Source organism: Otolemur garnettii, unplaced genomic scaffold, assembly GCF_000181295.1.
Source record: "Otolemur garnettii isolate 467f Iridium unplaced genomic scaffold, OtoGar3 scaffold00018, whole genome shotgun sequence".
Taxonomy (NCBI): Eukaryota; Metazoa; Chordata; class Mammalia; order Primates; family Galagidae; genus Otolemur; species Otolemur garnettii.
In genome coordinates, this window is record NW_003852413.1 from 14,243,436 (window position 1) to 14,267,568 (window position 24,133).

Sequence of the window (24,133 nt, forward strand, 5' to 3'; positions counted from 1 at the left end):
CCCCAAAACACCCAAGTCAGTGTGCTCAGAAAACGTTTGCCATGTGAACAGACAGATCCAGTGGACTGGGGACAAAGCAAGAGTGGGGACCCCACACAGGGCCAATCCAAGGGTCTCTGTGTGCAAAGTTGTGACAAATTGAGTAACAAGAGTTTATTTGGGTCCTAGCCCCACACGTGCCATTCATTCACTCTGCCATTCAGCCAAGCACAGGCTCTGCCAGGCACCAAGTTGGAAGGTTCTTCCAACCACACGAGATGGATCTGGCCCTGCCCACCACCACGTCCACCTTACTTGGAGGAGACTGTGTCTAAAAGACAGCTCCACAGCAGCCCTGCCATGGTCAGATAGGGCATCAGGTGGGGACCGACTGTTCAGGTCTCTGGCGCCTGGTTGAGAGACTCCTGGCATGGTGGAAGTTCACTGGCAGGGTGGGGGGCAGGGTATAGGGTTTGCACAGCTTTCTCAGTCCCGGGGCCCAGAGCCCTGGCCGAGGGAGCCCCAAGGAGGCCTTGCAAGATACTGTAGCATCATAGACCCTTCCTAGTCCCTGAGTCTCATTTGTATTTGCCCTTGTGCATAATTTTTCTTTAAGAGGATCTGTCTAATTACAAAAACTTCAGTGCTCAAGAGAATCTGGATCTGCCTGCATTTGGGCCATAGATAAAAATGTCACTCACACAGGCTTTCTGGAGGCCCCCTCTGCATGGACACTCAGAGTGGAAAGGTGGGTCTTCCTTAGCCAAGGTGGGCTTCTGGCGCTTGAGCAGGGCTGGTCCACAGGGATAGAATCAGGGTTCCCTCCTGAGTGAAACTGTCCCACTGTCCCCAGGCACAGAGTGTGTGTGCATGTCCTCTCTTTTCTGCGTCCGCCAGCTCCCTAGACTGTTGGAAGATGTGCACATCAGCCTGACTTTCTCAATCCTGGCAGTCCTGAGGCCTGTCAGCAGGCGCAGAACCCTCAGAACCCAGCTCCTGCTGAGTTTCCCAGAGGGACACCCCAGAGGGAGCACCCACGCCTACATCCGACACCCCCACTTTGGCAGCTACCCTGGCTCATGTCTGATTGGAACTGGCTGTGCGTGCCCTGGGGGTGGCACCTGTAGCTCTCAGCCAACACCCACTGGGCTCACCAACCCCGATCCCCCACCCGGGGCCTCACAGGCTGCCCTGGATCCTGTTGGCACGGGCCTGAGGTCTGCAGTGGGCTTGGCACTTGCCGAGAGGCTCCCTGTCATTATTAATGAGCATTGGCAGCAGCCCCACAAATTAGGGCTCAGTTGGAGACACGGCTGGGCAGGCAGGGCCGCTGGCTTGCAGGGCTGTGTCATCCTTGATGCTGGAAGAGGCTTGGTGCAGCTTCTGCTGCCGTGGCCACTATGGCCACAAAGGGCTTCATCTTCCCAAAGCAGAGATCATACACTGGGGACAAAAGGCCACTTCTCCCCTCGCTGAGACCAGGCTGTGGCCAAGAGGCCACAATTGTCTGTCCACTTCCTCCCCATCCTGTGTGACTCACACCCGCATGCCTATCCATACACAGGCAAGCTGGCTGGCCCTGTCATTTCAAGAACAAATGCATTTAAAAAGTAACCATGTGAGGTTAGTGATAATTGCACTATCTACATGTAATTCTTAACATCTCCTGTAAACCTCCAATAACACAGTAACATTTATCTAAAAAGAAAAGGGCCAATGCATTTTGGTGGCGCTGAGGCTTCCCAAGTGCCCCTCTGCTGCCAGTGAACATGTAGGAAGCACAGAGGGGAAGAGGAAGTGCCAAGTACAAACAGCCCATAATGGTCTGAGCCAGACTGCCAAACTGACCCCTGGGTGGCCCAGTCCTGGCAGCCGCTGAGCGTGTGAGCTGAGTGTGGTATAAGTGAAAAGCATGCCCTTTGGAACCAGATATTAATAATTAAGTTCATATCTTGCCTCTCTCCACTTGCTCTTCATATCACTTCCCAGGGCCGCAGTCTTTCCCTCTGTGAAATGGGAACAGCAGTACCATCTCCCAGATTTGGGGGCAGATTCGCTGATAGTACAGCAACATGTCACTGTGCACATACAAAGTCTGCCCTCATCTTTTCCTCTGTACCGTCCTTGGGGCTGTTGGAGGGTCGGGGGTGAGTGGGCGAGTGACCCTTCCAGGGCGGGCGGAGTAGAGTGAGGAATGGGGAAGCCATGGCATTGACATTGAGGGCAGAAGGCTTTCTCCCACTTCCCACTGCATTATCCAGAAATCCAAGCCCTTGGGATGTAGGTGAAGAAGCCACCTCGTGAAAGACTTTAGACTCCATCTAACATCTTTCTTTTTCTTTAACAAATTCCTCCCGGGTTCAGCTTCAAATCAAGTTTAATCTGGTGTCTGAAACTATAAAGCCCAGAACTCAGAATCATTAGACGCAGACGTCTCAGGCCTCTGAGGAGACGCCCTGGCTCCCGCCCGCACTGCCCCGGGTCGTGGCACTCTGACAAGCTTCATTTTCCGGCTGTTATTTGCGCCACTGGAAATGGGGTGTCTCTGGCTTCTGTCCGCTGACAGGGAGTTCCTGCTGGCAAACTGGAGAATGTACTGTTCATACGTCTAGATCCGGATTTCAACTGGGAGGAAGAGCAGCGTAATGAATAATGAAAGCTTTGCCATCTCACGGTAGCTTCTCATGGAGCCCAGAGAATCTCAGCTTTTGGCCCTGGCTAAGCAAAGGGGAGGTGCTGGGAGGGCGGGGTGGACCCTGCAGGGCTAGGGTCTCATGGGTCCGGGCCAGCACTGAGGGTGGGCCAGAATTTCTTTGGAAATATCTGGACTGTAGGAATTTATGACAGTGCGTACCATGTTGAAAATGGGATGGAGGCTCGGCACCTGTGGCACAAGCGGCTAAGGCGCCAGCCACATACACCTAAGGTGGTGGGTTCGAATCCAGCCTGGACCGGCAAACAACAATAATGGCTGCAACCAAAAAAATAGCCGGGCGTTGTGGCGGGCGCCTGTGGTCACAGCTACTTGGGAGGCTGAGGCAGGAGACTCGCTTGAGCCCAGGAGTTAGAGGTTGCTGTGAGCTATGATGCCATAGCACTCTACCCACTACCCAAGGGGACAGCTTGAGGCTCTGTCTCAAAAAAAAAAAAAAGAAAGAAAGAAAATGGGATGGAGACAGCCCTCTGGGCTTTTTGCTTCTTCCTTGTTGCCAGCAGTCCCACCTGTTTATAAGGTGGGGATTTTTATGTTTTTTAGAATCTGTTGAAATGGAACTTGTCTGGCGTCTGGGCACCTTGGATTCTCTAACTGTAGTTTTCAGAGTGTGGCCCATGGAGTCACCCCTAGAATACTCATATTTATCATGTCACATTCAAGCCATGCTTCCCGGAGGGACTTGTTGACTTAGGAGGCTGATGACAAGCAGCTCGTTCATTCCACTGGCACCTCGTGGATAGCGGCATTGCAGGCCCTGCCAGTGCTTCTCTGCTCCTCACACGCTGGTGGGAAGGAAGGGAGGGTACAGAGTGGACTTTTTTCTGCCTTTTCCATGTGGACACAGAGCCAAGGAGCCAGGAGAGAGCAGTGTCTCCCCCACCCCACCCCCAATGCCTCCAGCCCCACAGAAACCCTCATTGGAAAAGGAACAGCAGTGCAATTCACCCAACATGAATCAAGCAGAGACTAAGTAGGAGCTTGAAGTTCAAAGATCAATAAGCCTCCACCTCTGGCTCAGGGATAAGACACAATACAAATGTGATGCAAGAGGCTGCTATGACCTGGGTGTGCACAGACGGGAAGAGTGGGGCAGGTCCAGGAAGGCTCTTTGGAGGGGGAGGCATCTGCCCTGATGCCTTCTGAGAGTTCATGTGGTTCCGAACATGAATAAAGGACCCTGAAAGGCTCAGTGTTGTTGGAGAACAAGACCGGCAATCGGACACAAAGGGTCAGCTGAACCAACCATGATGGCTGGCACGCCCAGGCTTCAGCCTGGAGGATCTGGAACAACACCGATGGCACTGTGGCCAAAGTCCTGGGCCATCAGATCACACTGGCAGGTGGTTTTGCAGGAGGAGGTGACAGGGATACCAGCAAACCCCAAACTAGGGAAGGGTGGCATGGACAGGAAAGAGAAATGGACCTGGGCACCTTTAGGAGGTGGAATTGCAAGATTGGCTGAGGGATGAAACACAGGCAGGAGGAAGAGGGAGGCCTAAAGACACCCCCAGGGAGAGGAGGCTGAGGGTCCCTAGGGGCAGATGGCACTTTAGCTTAAATCTTCCTGAGTCTGCAGTCCCTGTTGGGCATCTAGGTGGAGATGTCCCTGGGGGGTGGAGTGCCAGGGTCTGAGAGGAGGCCACGTACTAGGAGTCACAGGGCAGAGACAGTGGTTAGAACCACGCCTGTGCAGAGGTCACCTGCAGGAACCAGGGGATGGAACAGAGGACAAGCTGCACATCCCGTGCCCCTGAGGAAAGTACCAGGCAGGGTGTGATTAGGAGAGCGTGGGAGACAAAGGCCACAGTGCGGGAAAGTAAACACGGGTGAGAACCACAAAGGTCGAGGATGTGGCTGGGCTGTTTCCCTTGCCATGTCAGGGTTCAGGGTGCTTCAGGGCTATTCTTGACAGAGTGGTATGGGGAGAAGACTCCATCTTGGCCACAAATTTGGAGGCCCTGTGAGCTGAGGCAGAGTCCCAGGCAAGGTCTCAGATGTCTCACTGGTCACCAGGGCACTTATTTAATGGGAGCCTTCCTGGGCCTCAGATTGAAAACCACTGGCCAAGTGCAGCAGCCTCAGCCAAGTTCCTGCCCTTCAAGAGGGCACTCACTGCCCCAAGTGTCCCCTACACCCACAGACAGGACACTCCTTTGCAGCTGCCCCTAGCCCCACTTCCTGCCCTTTGCCGGGTATCCAGGTCAAGGTCAAGATCAGTTCATTGGCAGACAACCTGCACGCCCTGTCCTCCACCCCACCTCTGCCTGCCCACCTAAGCCTTCCAGTGCACATTTCCAAGGAGACACGTCTATCTTGGCTGTCCAGGGTGGCACAAAAACCTATAAAGGGGAAGGGTACTCCCAAGTGGGTCTTAGCAGCTCACAGAACATTCTGCCTTGTGGCCTGGGCCTCCATCAGTCCTCACATCTCCAGCTGGTGCACATACGTAGTTATTTATGTGTAGTTCTTGGGGTGACAAAGCAGAGCTGTCCGAAACAGTCAGGCCCCAGACCTGCACTACTATCCAGGCAGCCCTGCGCAAGCCTTGGATCTCTCGGGGCCTTGGTTTCTTCATTTGTAAAATGAGCAGGTGACAATGGTGGCACCTGCATTAGAGGATTGTGGGGAGGACTAGATGAGTTAAGACATAAAGTGCATAGGACAGCAGTGACCTCAGTGAGCGTCAGCTGCTGTCATTATTGTCCTTGTTAACAGCAGTGGTACCTGCGGTCGTGGGAGCTAATAATGGTAGTTAACACGGGGGCAGCTGCTTCACCCCATTGGGCGCCCCCCAACAGGCTTCAGTCCTGGGTGCCTTCCTCATCTCTTGAACAGGCAAGAAACAAGGACAATTGCTGGAAACATCAGAATGGACAAGGCCCCATGTTTGGGGTGTCCGGTGGGAAGGCTTCATCTAGAATGGATTAGGGAGAGCCGGCACCTCTCTCCCCAACTGGCTTTCAACTTGTCCCTAGCAAGGGGATGGTGGGTAATAGAGTAAGAGAATTTAGATGAAATTAGTGATGCCCAAACCTTGATCTCTTTCCTAATCAGATGATGAATGTGGCTCCCACCACCTCGTTCCACCTGGCTGCCACCCCGCCTTCCGCAGCAGAATCACGCAGCCTTCGGGAGTCTCCACTATTTCTTTGTGTCGTTTACCAGCATTTCTCTTGCTTAATGGTGGGGAGCTGGAGAAGCGTTTCCCATTAACTTTTATCCTCACCATAAACAGCCTGCTTAACTCACAGTGGCAATTGTTCTGCGCAGTTCCTGAGGGTTTTCCGCTGTCTCGCTCCCAGCCAGTCTGCGCTCGCATGCCCCAGCCTACGAAGCCCCTGCACCAGTGCCCTGCTGGACCTGGAGGGATGGAAGCTGTCTTCGGTATTTTATTTACTTTGCACTTTTTCATGCAAAATCCCCAGGCCTTAGCTGCAAACCTCCAGGAGGAAGCTGAGTGGAGTGAGCTGGGCCAGGGACACAGGACAGGCAGCTGCTGGGTGCCAGGAGCTCGGGCTATGGGCATAGCTGTTGGGACAGACTGGACAAGGGAGGGACGTGGGAAGTCAAGTGATAGCCAGTGGCCAAGGTCCCCAGGCCAGGAGTTAAGTGGCCCAAGGAAAGCTACCATGGGAGGGGACTGATGTCCCCAAGCCAGGACTGCTTCCAGGGATAGTGGTGGAGGAATGAGGAGTCTGAAGATGGTCATGATGGCTGAGACAAATTGGCCTTGGAGAATCTTCCCTCTTTGCCTCAAGTCAGCAGAGGAACTCGAGTGAGACCTTTGTCACAGAGCCTGGATTCTGACTGGCTTCCCAGCCTCCACTCCGTCCTCCACCCAGGAGGAAGAGGACCTTCTAAAAAGCATATCTGATCCTGCCAGGGTGCTGGCTTCACACCCTCACATGGCTCCCAGCTACCAAACCTGCCACCTCTGTCCCCTCCCCAGTCCCTCTGTCTGCAACAACCACTGTCTCTTCACCTTGCTGATTCCTGCTCTGCCATTAGGGGTGGAGTGTTAATTCCCCCAGATGGCCTCCCTGACCCGATGACAGGCTCCCCCCAGGCTCCCTCATAGCTGGTGCCTAGCATGGCGCTGGGCACCTGACGGACCATTGATGTGTAAGTGCCGGCTTGAATTGAGGGTCAGACTGGATGACAGAGTCCACAGCTGCTCTCCCAGTCCTCAAGTGACCCTCTTGGGGAAGATGAAATTGACGCTTCTCTTTGGCTCCAAATGGAATGAAAAGTACATGGTCTAAAAATAGCAAAACTCTTCCTGGAAAGCCCCCAGTGGGCTGGGTGTAGGCAGGACACCGGGTGCCCCAGGGGGCTGGGACAAAAGATAAGGGCATCAGGTATGGCCACTTAGCCTGGGAGCTCCACAGTCTTGCCTAAGCCGGTGATTTGGTGGCTCCCCACCTAGTGACCTAGAAGCACCAGGGTTCTAGGAGGTGATGGAGAATTTTCATCCAGGGCCTTGGACTGCAGGTGTGGGTGGTAGGGGGAGGGATAGCCCTGAAAGAGCTATTTCCATCCTCTGGGGTACTCATAGACTAGACACGTGCTTCCAGGGCCCTGCCTAGTTGCCCAAAAGCACTGGTGACCTGGCAGGTGTGGACCTCTCTCTACCTCCATCTTTCCCCTCTTCTCCCACCCTCACGTAGAATAGGAAGGGAGGGGGCAGCACAGTGGTAATGGCTCTGCTTCTCAGTCTGACAGAAGCAGGTGACAATCCTGGCTCTGCTGCCTTGGTCAAGTTGCTTAACCTCTCTGAACCTTGGCTTTCTCATCTGTAAAATGGGTTTATAGGAGCTCCTACTTCATTAAGTTATTTCTGAGGCTTCAATAAGAAAATGGAAAGAGCTTAGCACAGAGTATTTCAGGGAGCTTCTATCCTCAACAGAAGCCAACCCTTGTTAGTCCACCAGAAAGGGGACAAAGGGGAAAATAGCCTCACTTTGCTGGGCCTTCTAAGAGGAAGGGAAATTTTCCTCATTTTGGAAGCCACAATGTCACGGGTGTATGAGAACAAGAAAGAGTCTGTGTCAGTCCTGATAAGGGGACAAACCTGGCCCGCTCCCTTCTGACAGTAAGACCAGCTGCCTCTTTGTCACTAGAGCAGGGCTGATTATAATAACAGCTTACATATTTTAAGCACTTACCAGGCCTGGTGGCATTTAAGGACTGCATCAACTTGTGTAATCCCACACACTGCCCTCTCTGGTGATTTCCATTTATGATCCCCATTTCACAGATGGAAAAAATGAAGCAGGGGTCATGTTGGCTAGTAGTCCCTGAGTAGAGCACTGTGCTAAGAAAAGTTTGTCTGTGGCCAGCGGGCAAAAGCCCTGTGATCAATTAGCAATGTCTGTCACAGGCGTGGGAAGGGAGGATTCAGCTCCCCGCAGACCATTTATTCACCACCAACCACCCACGGCACTATCAACATTTGGGGCTAAATCATTCGTCACTGAGGCAGGTGGGGGCTGTGCTGTGCACTGTGGGAGGTGCTCACAGGATGCCAGTAGCATCTTGCCCTGCCCCACCCCAAATTGTGGCAATCAAAACTGTCTCTAGACATTGCCAAATGACTACTGAGAGGCCAGCTCACCCCTAGTTGGGAAACTTGGAATCAAGAGCCCAACATTTTCGGAGTAGCTGTGTCAACCAGCCTGTCACTGTGGAAATGGCACTTTACCTCTCTAAGCCTCAGTTTCTTAAAGTGTAACACGAACAGGATGAAACAGACGGTCCTAAGAGTTCCTTCTGGAAGTTTATATGATTCTCCACTATGATTTGCCCTCCCTCACCCAGTCCTTTCAATTAAAACTCTCAGGTTATTAGAGCATAACTTTCCAGAGATCTGCAGAGGCAAACCAGCGGAAATGCCTGCAATCTGCAGAGAGCTATTTCGCCCCTTGCAGCTCCATATTTGCTCCTCATTAGAAGAAAGAAAGAAAGAAGCAAAGAAAATAAAAAAAAAAAAAACCCTCAACCCTAGGTACTGAGATTTCATGCAAGCAGCAGTTACCAAGTGGATGCGAGTACAAGAATCACAGAGACAATAACTGAATGCCCATTTCCCTGTGTTAGAGGAGGAAACAAGTATTGGTTGGGGAAATCTCCCTGGCTCCGTTCAATTATGAATCTCAGCAGGAAGCCTGGAAAATCCCGGCCCACTCTGGAACAAAGTGGTGCAGGAGGCACCAAGCTGGCTCGGTGGTCCTTGAAGAACTTGCTGAGCCAGATGAGGACCAGCGAGAGAGCAAGGGGCAGGGTGGGGGGGACCTAGAGCCATCTTCAGGGTCCTCCCAGCAGATGTTCTACAGAATGGCAGCTCTGGTGCAGGGGGAGGCTTCCCAGGGCTTGGGTCATTGATGGCCAGCTAGTGGGAAGACCTTTTTTTAAATCAAGATGGAAGAGAAACACCAACTTGGGCCAGAGGTGTGCCCAGGGTCCTGGCTGAGGGCAAGCCATGAAATGCAGGGCTGGAGGAGGTTCTTTGTGAGGAACTCATCCCCAAGAAGGGAGCCCCCTGTGGGCACACCCCAAAGGGAATCCAGAGCCCCAGGATGGACGGAGTGCCAGGCAGATGGTCCACTCCTCCCCCCAACTTTTTGCCCCTCTCAACTGCTGCCCAGCTGCCCACAGCACAAGATCCTTAGAGTCTAGGACCTAGAGAGATGCCTCTGTTTGCCAGACTTTCATCTCCAGGTTCCAGGTTATAGGGAGAGTTCAGAGGCAGAAATTGTTTCCCTCCAAGAATCCCACTTGCTAAGGGAAGATGATTGAACCAGAATGGATCCCCTAGCTGACTTTGTGCCACAATCCAGCCCCATCAAAATTGGTGCCATCTTCCATCCACTGCTGAAGACCAGGGTGACCTCTCTCCCAAATCCCCACCCCACCCCCGCTCCACTCCAGCCCACCCTGTTATGGGGAGATATCTCTGAGACCCATCACTCACCTGGAGATGGGGCATCTGCCCACCACCTGCTTCAACAGGAGAGAGCTGCAGGAGGAGACTCATGGCCCAATCACTGTTCAGCCTGTTCTTTACTGTTGGGTCTGAAACAAGGCAACTTAGGCCCCGAGCTGCTTATGCAGCTCTCTCCTGTGACTGGTGGAAGTGATGGGTGAGGTAGGCTGCATCCCAGGAGGCTGACACCATCCCAGCAATGCCCTTCCCAGGCCCTTGTGCCCACAATGTGAGGGAGGCGACAGGAGAGAGCTTGTGATCTCCAGGCAGCTGCTGCCCCTCTAGGCCTAAGAGGACACTCAAGGCCCAGGGTGGGGCCCTCAAGCCTTAACAGCCCAGATGCCACCCAGCCAGCCTGAGAATGGAAGCCTAGACATCTAGAGCCTCCAAGGGTCTGGAGCTCCCTGTGAGTCATGAGTCGTGAGATGTTTCTAGTTTCAGGAAAGCTCCTGGGGACACCTCAGCCCCTAGTGTGGTGCTCAGACCCCTTACTGGGCAATTCAGGCCTGCTCCTGGACTGCAGCCTGCTTTTTCAGCCTCAGTAACCTGGGTCCCACTGTCCCTGCACTTTCTCTTTTCTCTGTCTGAGCTGCCGTTTGTCAAATGCTCTGCAGCCCCGCGTGAGTGCCAAGCCTGCCCAGGCTTCTCAGATACCCATCCAGCACCTACCCTTATTCTTTAAAACTCCACGAACCTGCTGCTTCCCTCATAGTGAGTGTCAGTGGGTCTTTTGTTCTAAGGTAATGTGTTCACTCCCCTCCCCAGCTAGGTCAGAGCTCCCCCAGCCAGATCCACAGGGCCTGGCATCCACAAATAAATACTGAGTCAGAAGAAAGAAGGGACAGAGAGTGGAATGGATGGACCATTTTATATATATATATAAGAAAGAAAAACCCAAACAGAGCCTAGAAGGACCCTGAGCGTCTTGATGACTTTAAGCTGTGGCCATCAAAAGAGGAAACGGGTGTGTGCGGAAAAGCTTCCAGCAGCCACTGATGTGGTTGGTGGCATCATTTGTCCAAAGAGAATTCCCACGTGCTACATCCCTGGGATGGCCCAGCATCTGGCCATGCAGAGGACGTGGAGGGACCTTCTAGCTCCAGTCAGAAAACAATCTGATCTGAAGGCATCGCTGAGAAATGAGGAGTTGGAAACTATATACTCACTCTTGCAACACCGTCATAACTTATCCTTCTCAAGGTGCTTTGACCCACGAGGGACTCTTGGGCTCTCATGTCAGCTCTGAAAAGTTGTAAACATATTTCCACCACTTTCTGGATGAGAATCAGCTTTCCCAACCCCTGCTCTGCAGCCTGGACCAGGATCCTTGGGAAGATACTACCTAAAACTCAGGGCTCCCTCTTAAGAGCCCTTTCCTCAGTCATCACTGGATTCCTATGTAATGGGAAAGCTCCAGAAGGACAGAGGCCACATCTATCTTGTTCTCTTGTTATTAATTATTGCTGTAACAGAAACATGCCAAAATGCATAATGCCTGAAATGTAATAGAACTTGATTTCCTGCTCACGTAATAGCCTGAAGTGGGTGGCCCTCTTAATGGACAGTTGCCATCCACTTGTGTTCAGGGACCCAGGCCCTTCCCATCTTATGGCCCCACAATCCCTGTGGCAGGTTGGGGAAGTTAGTAGGAGGGAGGGGCATTCCCACTGCTCTCAAGCCTCATCCCAGGAACAGATCACTTTCTATTGGACAACTTGGTCACATGGCACATCTAGCTGCAAGGGAAGCTGGAAAATAAAACATAGCCTCATGTAAGAAAAAAGGAATACATTCTGCAGAGCAGATAGTCCACCACATCTCTGAGTCCTCAGTATCTAGCACATATTTATTGAGCAAGTGCTCCTGGGAGCAGTAACACATTTATTGAGCACTTGCTCAATAAATTAGATTGAGAAACTATAGGTCATAGTGGCTCAACAGGGTCTTGCAGAGAGTCACCTAATGATCAAGAAGCTAGGGTGCCCCCCAGAACGTCCAGCGCAGCCTGGATTGCTTCTCCACACCTGGAGTTTTTCTGTAGCAGAGGTTTTCCCAGCAGTTGCCTGGCTGTGACTAGAGAGCAGTCAGCCTATAAGGAGACCTGAGTGGTCCAATGGGGAATGCACAGTTATTGGAGGGTTCTTTGGAGATAGACCTGAAAGTAGAGAAATTATGAGGGGGATCTCTGGAGGAGATTAAGTGAAACAGGAGGCAGGATGGGGTGAAGAACTGAGGGGTGGGAGAATTAGGGGGCCTGAGACGGTGGCAGCAGTGGGGAATGCCGTCTCATGTGCCTGACCATGCATTTTCCCCTAATCCCATGCTAGGGGTTACATTGTGCCCTCCCGCTAATCTTTATGCTGAAGTCCTAACCTCAACACTTCAGAACATGATCTTATTTGGGATAAGGTCTTTATAAAGGTGATCCATTAAATGAGGCCAGTAGGGTGGACCCTAATCTAGTAGACTGTGACCTTATGAAAGGAAGAAGTTTGAACATAAATGCACACAGTGATAATGTGTGTGGAGAGAAGGCTGAGATCAAGGTGATGTTTCCACAAGCCCAGGAACTCCAGGCATTGCCAGCAAACACCAGAAGCTAGGTCAATGCGTGGAGAAGACTTCTCCCTCACAGCCCTCAGGGGAACCAACACCATCCACACCTTGACCTTGGACTTCCAGCCTCCAAAAATGTGTGACAATACATTTCTGCTGTTGATTCTCCAGTTTATGTTAAAGCAGTCCCAGGAAACTCACACACCCAACCTCTCCATGCTGAAATGATCTTGGCCAAATGAGTTCCATCCTGGCCTCGGGTCCATCATCTGTAAACACATCTGGGGGCAAGAGTCAGGGTCTCCACACCATGGGCATCACATGCCATTGCCCTGTCACGGCCATGTGACTACCTGGGATCATGGGCCAGGGGTGGTTTCACACCTCCTTGCTGCCTTTTCCCCATGAAGGTCCCTGTAGAAATAGCATCCCTAGGGTCTTCTGACCTCAGGTCACCCCATGTGAGTCTGCTCAGGCTGTTATAACAAAATGCTAAAAATTGAGTGACTTAGCTATACAGAAGTTGTATTTCTCACAGTTCTGGAGGCTAAGAAGTCCAAGATCAAGGCACTGGCAGATTCAGGGTGTGTAGAGGGCCTGCTTCCCATAGATAGTGTCTCTTGCCGTGTCCTCACCTGGTAGAAAGGCCAGATGAGCTCTCCAGGGTCTTTTTATGACATTACTCATCTCATTCGTGAGGTGTTCACTAATCTCCTTCCAAGGGCCCCACCTCCTAACACCCAACCTTGGTGGCTGAGATTTCAACATAGCAATGGGGCAAGAGGACACAAGCATTCCAACCACAGCACCCCCACAGAGACAGTGAAGTCCCATGTCCTTGGCTTCCATGGGAGACCCTCACCCCTGCCCTAGCCCTTCTGCTTCTACCTGCCTCATTCTTACCCTCCAACCACACCAGGCCATCTGTGTTCCTACAACCATCACATCTTTGCTGCCACTGTTCTCTTCATTGGCACTGTCATGGCACCTCCACTACACACAATGGCACCTACCCAAATCCCAGCCTTCCCCCACAGCCAAGAACCACCCTGGTGGCAGCACCTGTCCTCCCCAAGCACTCACTGTCCTGCCTGGTGCAGGGCCCAGGTCGCCACCCCTTTCTCCAGGGTCTCTGTCCCCTAGTGAAGGGTTATTCCAGCCTGAAGCACTGGCCAATACCCCTACCCCAACAGTCTGATCATAAAGCGTGTCAGAGGCCCAGGTCCAGCTAGACAGAGCTGCATGTAGCTCTGAGAGCATACCATGGCCTTCTCCTCCCAGGTGAGCAAGGTGAGGGCCCGAGCTCTGAAGCCAGGTGTGCTGAGTTCAAATCCCAACTAGGATTTTAACTAGCAAAGGGTGTTTGTAATCCCATCTACCTCATAGAGTTAGTATGAAGACTGACTGACTTAATAAATGCCAGGTGCTAAGTACCAAAGATACACACTGTCACTCTTCTCAGGAGGACAGCACTCTTCTACCCCCTCGTCACCCATCAGCTTGGCTGAAGCCTTGCCGCCTCCTCCACCAGTTCATTTCTGGAATGGTCTGTATCCAGTCCTCCAGTCCTGCCGGGCTGTACCTCCCCCTTCCCATGGGAACAGGAGTGGTGTGGGGAGGGGGCCAGACCCAGGTGGTTGGCTGAGGGCAGGAGGGCCCAGGTGCTCTGAGCACTTATGTCGGGCTCCCTCTGAGACACAGACTTGGTCCATCAGGCCCTTGGACCAGGGCTGTGACCCAAGTACAGCCACTCACTCCACAGTCTACAGTCTGGTGAAACCTCTAATTTGGAGAGGTGAGATGGCCGCTGTAAATCATGGTGAAGTCACATGGGTAGCTCTCTAGAATGATAATTATCCATCGGTTATTTTCAGTTCCTAAGAGAATCCGGACAAAGCAGGTGAGATGGTTGGCTCCCCTGTGGGTCTCACCCTGCCATCCTCCTCTGGTCTGTGTGACCTCGGGGAGCATTCTTTCCTGGTCCCTGGCTGTATCTGGGGTTCTTTTCCTTTCCTCTTCTCCTGTTGACCAGGGAAGGAGGGATGACAGGGAACCTTGAGGGGGCATCTGTCTCCAGACATGGGTTCCACATCCTCATCTCAAGCTCAGCTTTGAACCTAGCCACAAATTCAGGCCACAGTCTGAAATGTCTCAGGTCCCTTCCCCTGCCTTCTAGCCCACAGCACCACCTGAGACGCGGTTATGCGTTTCTTTTATTTTCTGGTGTTGGCAGCTGCCCCCCAGATTGGGAGCTCTGAGAGTGCGAGGACTCTCACTCAGGCTGGTAGCCCCAGCACCAAGATCAGTGCTTGGCACACTGTCATGAGCTCTGTAAAGAGCTGTCAGAGGCTGAATGAAGGATGAGCAAGCTGAAGTCTGCCGAGGATGAATGAATGGGGCACGAGGGAACAGAAAGGCCCCGCTCAGTCTCAGGCCTGCTTGCCCCTTTCACTTTATATCCACGTTCATCCCACCCTAGATCGGAAAGGGGCCTGGAAATGACAGCCCCGCTGATCCCGAGCCGCCTTCCTTCCCGAGGCCTGGAGATTCCCATTGCCTCCCCTTCTCTGTCAGGAAGCCATTTTCTTGAAGCTCACGGGTCTCTCTTGATGGCCCTCTGGTTTCGCTTCCTGTTCTGTCTTGGGCAGATGATCCGCAGGGCCACGCTGCTTGTGGAGCCCCTGTCCTGCCTCCATAGAGGATTCTTGGGAAAGCAGCAGCATCGAGGCGGTGAGGGAAGAGGGGACAAGGGTTCGGGCAGCTGGGCTCCAGGGGCCACCACTCTGCGCACCGGGTGTCTCCAGAGCCTCACTTTCCTCTTCTGTTAAATGGGGCCAGAACAATGTTGTTTCCAAGCAGAGCATAGAATGTTCATTTGCAGAGGGACTTGGGGAAGCAGGTCTTTTGATATCCCTACGCCTCTTCCCTCCATTTCAAAGTTGCATCAGCGTAGAGGTGAAATGGGCCGAGCCATGGAACACGCTCAGTTCATCCATCTTCCTCTCGGTCTGGCCAGGCCTTTCAGTGTATCCAGATGGGCATCCTAGGGGACAGGCATGGGGGAGGAGAAGCAGCATAGAGGACATCTTCAGTTGAGTTGATCACCGCTTGGCTTGGCCCTGCAGGGACTCACTCCTTTAGAAGCAGTGGAGAATGGACTTCAGAACGGCCCACCCCAGGGACCAGTCCTGTCCTCCACTGCTCAGAGGTTGCCCCTGGGTTGGTAATCCCTCCAACTTCAGATGCGCGGTGCTGGGCACTTCCCGCAGGCAGCCTGCTCAGTGCCAGGGGCAGGAAGCCAGAAAATAATTGGTGCGGCTGAAGTGAGGTGTCAGTGCACCTGCGTGGAGGTGGCTGCTGCAGCTGTGCATGGCTGGGCAGAGAGGTGGGCTCAGAGATTTCAGGGGCACTCTCAGCAGGGGCCTGTTTATGGGGATCAAATGAGGTAACGCTAAGGAAATGCAGATGACAAAGGATTTCAGGCATGATTGCCATTAGTAAGTCACCCTCTGACATTCTTCCCTCCAGGATTCCCTTAATTACATCGGGCCTCTGAGGAAGCCCATTATGGAGGCTTATGTCAGGTGCCAGTGGCCCCAAAATGGCTTAGAGGGTGACCAGCATGCCCTGGTTTTCACAGAACTCTCCTGAGTTAGCACTGGAAATCCTGTCCTCTGTGGTAGCTTGAGCCCAGAGCTCTCCTGGAGGTAGCTTATCTTGGGTGATGAGTCCCCCAGGTTGGTCACCTGGCTGTACTTGGGGGCTTAACCCCAGGACATGACCTTCCCAGAGGTCACAGAGGGAGAAGAGACTGGAAGACTCACCCATGAGAGACTAGCATGCCACCCAAGTACTCACCTCGGTTCACACCTCCACTACCAGCTCCTGTGTCTGAATACCTCTGTGGTCATTTCAGACCCACCATATCATCTTCACTTCCAATCAAAGAATCCAGTCTCTTTTCTTAGTTTCTTTTATTGATTCATTTTCAGACATTGTAGAAAATTCAGAAAACACAGAAGAATGCAAAGAAGACCAATTTAATCCATTCATTCCCCTGTCGCCCAGAAATAAAAGACTGGACATGTTCGGGGATATTACTTTCTGGATGTTTCCTGTGCCCACAGAAATCGCTCTAATAAAAGCGGCCCACTGTGGATGGAGATGAGTGAGATGATGGGTGTGTACATATGTGTACTCACTCCTGTTCCTTTTCTCCAAAAAACAGTCACAGGGCCTTAAAGCAGGAGCTGCTCCCTCTCGCCCAATCCCTGAGTTTTAGAGGTGACGGAACAAGTTGCCTGAAGCCATGTGACTAACCATGAAGCCTCACACCGGTCATTTCCTGACCCTCAGGAAGGCCAGAGCCGCAGCGTGCCTGGGATCGTGGGCCAATATCCCTACTATTTGACCACTCAGGATCTCAGAATTACCCACCTTACATATCTCTCAATAGATAACACAGCGAGCAACCAGTTTGCGGAGAGAGAACGTGTGTGGTGTGGATTGGAAATGGCTTTCTCTCTTACTTTCTGCATCAGCCATTAATTTCCTCCCTATTAAACGCCTTAGGCCAACACTAACAAAATTAAATGTGACAGGGATAAATGTGAAGTCCTTCGAGCTTAACACACCACTCCACAAAAACAGATCGAGGAGGAATGAGGTAACTCTGGTGCAAAGGTCCTAGGAGACTGAGTCCAGGGCTATCCATGTCCTCTCAACAGAAGCGTGGGGGCCAGGGAAGAGGAGGGCGGTGCCCATGTGCTTTGGGCTGGCCAGAATGCCGGGTTTTGTGGTGGGAACTCCTTATCTGGCACCGAGAGTTGGGAGCAGACTCAGAGGTGGCAGCCAGCGTGAAGAAGGATCTTGGAGACATCAGTGAAGAAATGGCTGAAAGTGTCTGACCTTTTAGGGGCCTGTTCCTTACTCTTACCTTTAGGGTGGAGAACAATCCCATTTATTCTCCATGAGGCCAAAGATAACTCATGCCCTTCTCCTCTGCAGGCATGTTGGTAACTCAATCGGGGGTGAATGAGTGAATAAACAAGGGGACACTCGTGCCAGGGGACGCTGCCCAGCAATAAGGCAGAACAAGTGATGGATGCACACAACAGCTTGGGCGAATCTCGAGAGAGTTATGCCAGGCGAAAACAGTCAGTCCCCAAAGGTTACATGCTGTATGATTCCATTTGTATGACATTCTTGGAATGACAAAACTACTGAAATGGAGAACATCTTTACAGCTGCCTTGGGTCAAGGAGGGAATGAGGAGGAGGGAGGTGGACAGGGCTATGAAAGGCTCTCAGGAGGGACCCTGGTGGGGATGTGAACGTTCTCACTTGACCTATCAAAGGCACTGTCCCTGGTTGGATTATTGGACTATAATTTTGCAAGATGTTTCTATTGGGGGGAACTGGGTATAGACGGTGCTTGGATGGTTCCAGTATTATCTCTTATAACTGCAGTTCTCTCAAGAAAAGCAGAATATTTTTAAAGATGAGGGGACCTCACTTACAGGTGTGTGTGTGTGTATAAAAAGATCTGGGAAGTTACGTAGCAACTGAAGGGTCTTCCACTGAAGAACAAATCTGAACGGAGAGATTATCTACTTTTTCTTTTTTAATCTCTTGTTCGACTTGTCCCAACAAGTTGACTTGGTCATTTTGTTTAGACCCATGAAGTAGCCAAACAAACAAATAAATAAAGTGTGTGAAGGGAGCAGAAGGAGTGTGGGAGAGATCCACCTAGCCCGCCCTATCTGGGGAAATACTTATTCCTGGTCCACAGACATTTGGGGTGTGGAAGCCAGAAGTGAGGGAGGTGTGGCTGGCCATGCTGGCCTCTATGTCCCCCACCCCTGATGCCCGCCTGTCTGTCCTGGTGGTGCTCTTTCCTCTTGCTCACAAACCCTCGTCGTCCTCCCCCAATTCAGCTGCTCACGAAAGAGCAGAGGATGGGTGATTTCTGCGTCCAATAGAAGCAAATCTCCCCTGAGCCACCACTTAGGGCCAATAAGCACCTGAAGTGACTGTCGACTGTTAGCTCCTAAGATCTCCAGGAGATAAGGGCTGTGGTTATGCCCATTCTGCAGATGGGGAAACTGAGGAGTTAACTCTGTTGTTCAGGTTAGATCCCACACAGAGGACGCTGTCAAAGCATGTCCCACTCTAGGCATCACCTCCGAGGCCCTCACTCTGTCTCGTCACCATCCCTGACTGGGCCCAGCCCACCCACTGCTGGCCCTTGAGGCCCAGGTGCATTGAAGAGTCTGGGTTACTACTGAGCACCCCAGCACCTGAGGGAGCCCAGAAGAGGGGCGTGCTCAGGGACGGCCATCTAGTAACCAACAATTTGGTGACCAGGTGGCAGAGCACCTGCTCCTGGCTCACTAGGGATCTCTCCTGGCTAGAAGCTGGGAGAGATGGTGTGTGTCTGCCACAGACCCTGCTGCCAAGACTGTGCTCCTGACCAACCAAGATCAGGGGTGCTTGGGGACCACTGCAGGAAAAGAATTGGCCCCAGTTGGAAACTGTCCCAGTATAGGCCACCCAAGACAGAAGGCTGAGCCGGCCATGTGGAGTGTGGCTGGCAGACGGGGTGTGACAGAGACAGCCTGTGACCACCCGCTTTCCACTGCCATCCAGTTCTGTGCTGGACATCTCAGACTGAGAGAAGCACAGGAGTGGAGAGCTGAATGGAAGATTCTGGAAGGGAGGTCTGACTTGTCCTCCTACAGTTACTAAACTACCCAGGGGGTTCTGCCTGCCATCCTAGGAAGGCCACTTCTCAGAGTGGAGAAGAGAAAAACAGGAAGGAGATGGTCTCAGCCCTTCCAGAAGTTTCTCTCACTCCCTCTTCTCTTCCTTCAATCGCGCTGAGTCGGGAGCCTGGAACCTGCACCGGCTGTGTACCTTAAGAGGCATTCACTGTAACGCTGGTTTGAGAGAGAGAAAGACTCTGACCCTGGACCCTTGCATGCCTCACTCCTCTGCCTAGAAGGCCCCCTGAGCCCCAACCTAGCACACAAATTCTTTGTTGTTTCATGATGGAGACGAGAGTCCCCTTGGTAGGAGATCCCACCTGCTGCTTGCTCAGGGCAGGACTGCTTAGCTAGCTCCTTGTCAGTTATCATAGTGTGACCCTTTACTCTCCCAGGTGTCTGGACTTGGACCGTAAGCAATATGGTCACCTCTGGGGGACATCTCAGTCTGTATCTCTCTCGTGCCCCCACCAGCCCCGGGACCCTGGAGGTGGCCTCTTCTCTCTCTGTTCCCAGGCCCACACAGCTTAACGGGAGTGAATGGAGAAGAGAACCCGCCGTACATTTACAATGTCCTTTTCCTCTGGTTCCCTCCAGGGATCTACAAAGGGCACTGCTTCCGGATCAATCACTTCCCTGAGGACAATGATTATGACCACGACAGCTCGGAATATCTCCTCCGTGAGTGTCAGGAAGCCCTGGCTCCCCTTTCACGTGTGTGGGGAAAGGGTGGTGGATAGGTGGCTGGAGGAAAGGTGGATTTTTAGAACATGAAGAGGGTGCTTTTCTCAGGGTGCTGTAGTCATTCTGGGATTCAGAAGAGGTGAGTTCAGAGACCAGGAGAAGGGAGCTTGGTTCAACACTACCTGGAACACTGGGCATCCCAGAGGGGTTACTTGGCTGAAGGGCCCTTGCCTGGGGAGACCCTCACAGAGCAGAGAGGATGCTGGGCATTGCTTTCCCCCTCCTGGGGCTGCTGGGCAAGGCTTGCTTCAGAGTTGCTCATTGGCTGAAGGTATAGGCACCCCGGAGGGGTGTGGCACCCCAGCACATTGCCCTGCTAGGGCTGGGCCTGGCCACCTTGCCCCTCCACACTCCCCAGCACCCTAGTCCTGAAAATCAGATAAATTCGTACACCAAGACAGCTTCATGGGGTGTTGAGATGCCTGGGGGAGGAGCGGAGGAGAGTGCAGGGGTGTCCTCTGATATTTGAGCCTCAGTCTTTCATGACACTCCCTGCCCCCTTCTCCTGCCTGGGTCTTGTGGTTGGGTGGGGGCCCCAGATGAGAGCTGAAAGTCACAACACATCCTGAACTCTAAAGAACACCACAGCCCACACCCTAAATCCAGATCTCAGCCCTGGGCCTGTGAATACCTCTCTGGGAGGAAGGAAAGCGCCATCACTGAGCAGGAGCCTGGAAATGAGAAAAACGGCACCATTTGGAAGTCATTTCCCCCTTTCACATTAGCCAAGACACAGGAAGAGCTGCTCCCAGCGGCACCTCTGGGGCTGGGGCCCAGCCTTATTTATGGAGAATCGATACCAGCGCCCTCAGAGGGAACACAGTTCACTCTGCACCTGCTCATGGATCGCTTTTTTCTAAGAGAAAGGATTTTGATTCTGAGTCATCTAGTGAAACAGAACAGCGTGCAGTTCCCATGGAGCCTGGGGCAGTGTCAGGCTGCTCTGGCCAGGCCTGAAATAATTTGACCAGAGCTCTGCCTCCCATCCCTCCCCACCCCCACCTTCCCCTCCTCCTCCTGCCTGTCCTCTGGTTCTGCTTACTATGGGCCCATACTGAACCAAGCAAACGAGATTCCCACAGGGCCATCACAGATAGTTACATGGGTTGCACACTGCACAGCTCACAGGATGTCCCTTGCGTAGACATAAAGGTATGAATGATACCCTTCAAGTTGTGTAGTACATGGCCTGCCCAGCCATCTCCAGGGGTCCTTGGCACTAAGCCCAGCTGGGTTAGCTCAATTGGAAATCAACCCTAACTGAGAATTTGCTGTTCTTTGCCCAGCCCAGCCCTGTGGTGGGGCTGACATGAGAGAGCCTGTTTCTCTGGTGGCTCTGCTGTGCAGGGGTGGAGTGCCAGCCCGGGAAGGCCCAAGGCTGTGCTGAACATGCCCATCCTTTGATAATTCAGGAAGGAAGTCACCTGCCAGCCGTGCATCCTATAGCCTTCCAGAGAAGCCAGGGTTGTGATCTTTGTCACAGGGCTTCCTGAAGGCCTCCAAGTTCTTGTGATGCTTCTGGGATTCTGAGGAAGGAGGTGCTGGGGAAAAAAACTGCTCCCTCTCCATCTCCCATGGGAACTGGCCAGAGGTTAAGGGCATTGGCACTGGCTGTTCCTTACTTGTCCATCCCTGTCCCACTCATGGCCCTAGAGCTTTGGGATCTCTTTCTGGATTGGCCTCAAGACATATCACCCCCCGCCAAAGACACATCAGCCCAGAGGTCAGCCCATTTGCTTCCGGGGTTCCCAGCAGGAAGCAGACATTATGCTCAAACAGGGAAATGAATGGAGGACCATTTGAACAGGTGTGGGCAGGGTTGAGGGAAAGCCAGGAGGAGCCCTTACACTGCCCCGCCTGCACAGGGAGGGAGGCATCTGTGGGAACCTGCAGGAGGGGACGTAAGGATGGGGCCGCCTGGCGGGGCTGTGGCCATCGTGAAGAAATACCGCCTCTTCATCTGTAGTCTGGCAGCAAGTGAGCCAGGGGAACACTCCCTCACTGACGGTGGAGGATTCAGATGACACACCCAGTCCCCTGGGGTCCAGGGCAGGATGGAGAAGGGTGGAGGGAGGTCTGGAGGTCCTCGGGGAGGGCACAGTCCTGGGAGATCTGCAAAGTGATTTTCCCAAATAGAGTGATGGTGACGGCACAACAGCAATTAAAGCTCATTTGGAAAGGACATGTTTCCTTAAGTGTCTGCTGTGGGGAGAACAGCCAGGTTCATTAACAAGTCCAGAGATGCCCACAGAATAGATGGGTTGATGCCTCCTGGCCCATGGTCTCCAGCTTCTGGTGGAGCTGGGGGGCTGTGGGGGGAGAGCTGACTTCCCAGATGGAGAGATGGAAGTGTGTTTCCACTCTGGGGCTGCAGAGATAGGGATGTTTGGCCCTAAAACTGAGCTCTACACATGTCTCTGATGGCTCTTTACCTGCAGAATGCAGGTGCCTGTGAACTTAGAGCCAAGGGTGGAAAAGGTCATGGTCATAGTCACCCTGAGCACCTGGCTTGTGTTTCCCAGGCCACTCAGATTCTTGGCATTCCAACTTCTGATCTCTCTCTGTCCAGACTGTGGATGCCAAAGATACATAGAAGCAAAAAAAAACACAAAACCAAAGCTATGTAGAAGCACAGGAGAGGGGTCTCTGGGGGCTGACATGTGCAAGAGGTGAGAATTCACAACAATTCATTTATTTATTCATTGAACAAGTTCCCATGGGCCTACAATGTGTCAGGCACAGCATTAGACACATGGGCTACATCAGCAAAGCAGACCTCTGCCCTCACAGTGTTGATATTTTGGCAGAGAACAGGTGTTCTAGAGAAGGTAACAGAAGGTTCCACCATGGGGCTGCCCACAGGATAGCCTGTTCTGGTGGCGGCTCAGCTGTGCAGGTGTGGAGCACCAGCCTGGGCAGGTCCAAGGCTGCGCTACTGATTCCCAGCATTTGACAATTCAGGAGACAAGTCCGCTGCCAGCCCCATATTTTGTAGCCTTCCAGAGAATCCAGGCATGCATTCTTCGTCACAGGGCTTCCTGAAGGCCTGCAAGTTCTTGCAATGGTTTGCAGGCTCACAGCCCAGGGTTTGAGGGGCCACACCCCACATCCTGCCTGCCGTCTCTCCCGCAGGCCCTGCTTCTCCTCCCCATCTGGCTCTGGTGCCCCTTTCCAGATTTCACGGTTCCAGTTAGTGGATAATTTCTATGCTAAGCTATGAACTGCTGGTATCAGGGCTGCCAGGAGTCCACAGTGTGCCTGAGGGTGAGTTTGGAGGAATTATGGGTCTCCAACTGGACAAAGATCCTATCACCAGGGCTTAATGTGGCCAGTGGGGAATGGGCTGGACTTCAGCCTCTCTCGTCCCTCAGCCACCTGCTCTGTGCCCAACCTGGACCACTGTCCACAGCACATCCAGCTGCCTCTGCACATCTAGAGCTCAGGAATAAGTCTGTGTGGCAAGGGACAGGTGCTTCCGTGACTTACATGGGCAGATGGATGGCTCTGAGCCTGGCCAGGCCTCTCGTGATCTTAGAGAAACTAGTCTCCCTTCTCTCTGGCCCCTCTAATCGTCAGCAGAATGAGGGCAGCTCAGAGGCGTTTCAGAAGCACACAAGAAACCTCTTCCCAGTGTCTGCTGCTGCCAGAGGCAAAGCGAGGACCCGGGGAGGAAGAGGTGCGAGAGAGAAGAACTTCATTTAACACCCCCAGACAATCCACTCTCTGTGAAGCAGGCCACACATTGGTGTGTTCACAGAGAAGGAGACAAACCCTGCCTTCAGAGGCCGAAAGGCCTGAAACCAGCTCAGCTGGCTCAGGAGGGCGGTGCCTGCCAGTCTTCCCCTGCTCACTGTCCCCTGCTGGGGCCATAAAGGGCCCAGGCAGCCAGATTGCCACTAGGCTGAGAGACAGCAGGTGCAGGGGGAGCCTAAGCCTGGGGCTCATCCTTGTGCCTCCTCCCCGGCCTGACGCACACCCACTCCAGACACTAAGTGTGGAGGGGTGGGATCCCCACGGTGTGCTTCCTGTTTTCCCACAGTGACCTTCTGAGGGGTGTGTTTCACTTCCCAGCACTGCTGTGAAAAGTGAACACAACCTGGGTGGCTGATAACAACAGGAGTTTGCTGTCACAGTGTGGAGGCCAAAAGTCCAAAGTCACAGTGTTGATTCTCAGAGCCTTTTCCCTCTGAAGGCCCTAGGGGAGGGCCCTCCTTGCTGCCTCCAGCTCTGGTGGCTGCCAGCTCTCCCTGGCTTGTGGCAGCATCACTCCAGCCTCCTCCGTCTTCACACGACTTTTCCCCTCAGGGTCTCCTCTGCTGCCTGTGTCTTTTCCTCTTAAAAGGACACTTGTCATTGGGTTCAGGACCCACCTTATTCATACAGGACAAGCCTA

At 52.9% G+C, this 24,133-nt stretch overlaps 1 protein-coding gene across 1 annotated transcript in view; it reads left to right on the forward strand.

Moving 5' to 3' along the window:
• CACNG4 (calcium voltage-gated channel auxiliary subunit gamma 4) overlaps positions 1 to 24,133 on the forward strand; it is a gene marked incomplete at its 5' end in the record, with an annotated part of 53,928 nt that overhangs the window by 24,981 nt on the left and 4,814 nt on the right. The window contains one exon of the mRNA XM_003786615.3: positions 19,594 to 19,677. Within this exon, the coding sequence (XP_003786663.3) occupies positions 19,594 to 19,677 (84 nt within the window). The remainder of the gene's footprint in view (positions 1 to 19,593; positions 19,678 to 24,133) is intronic.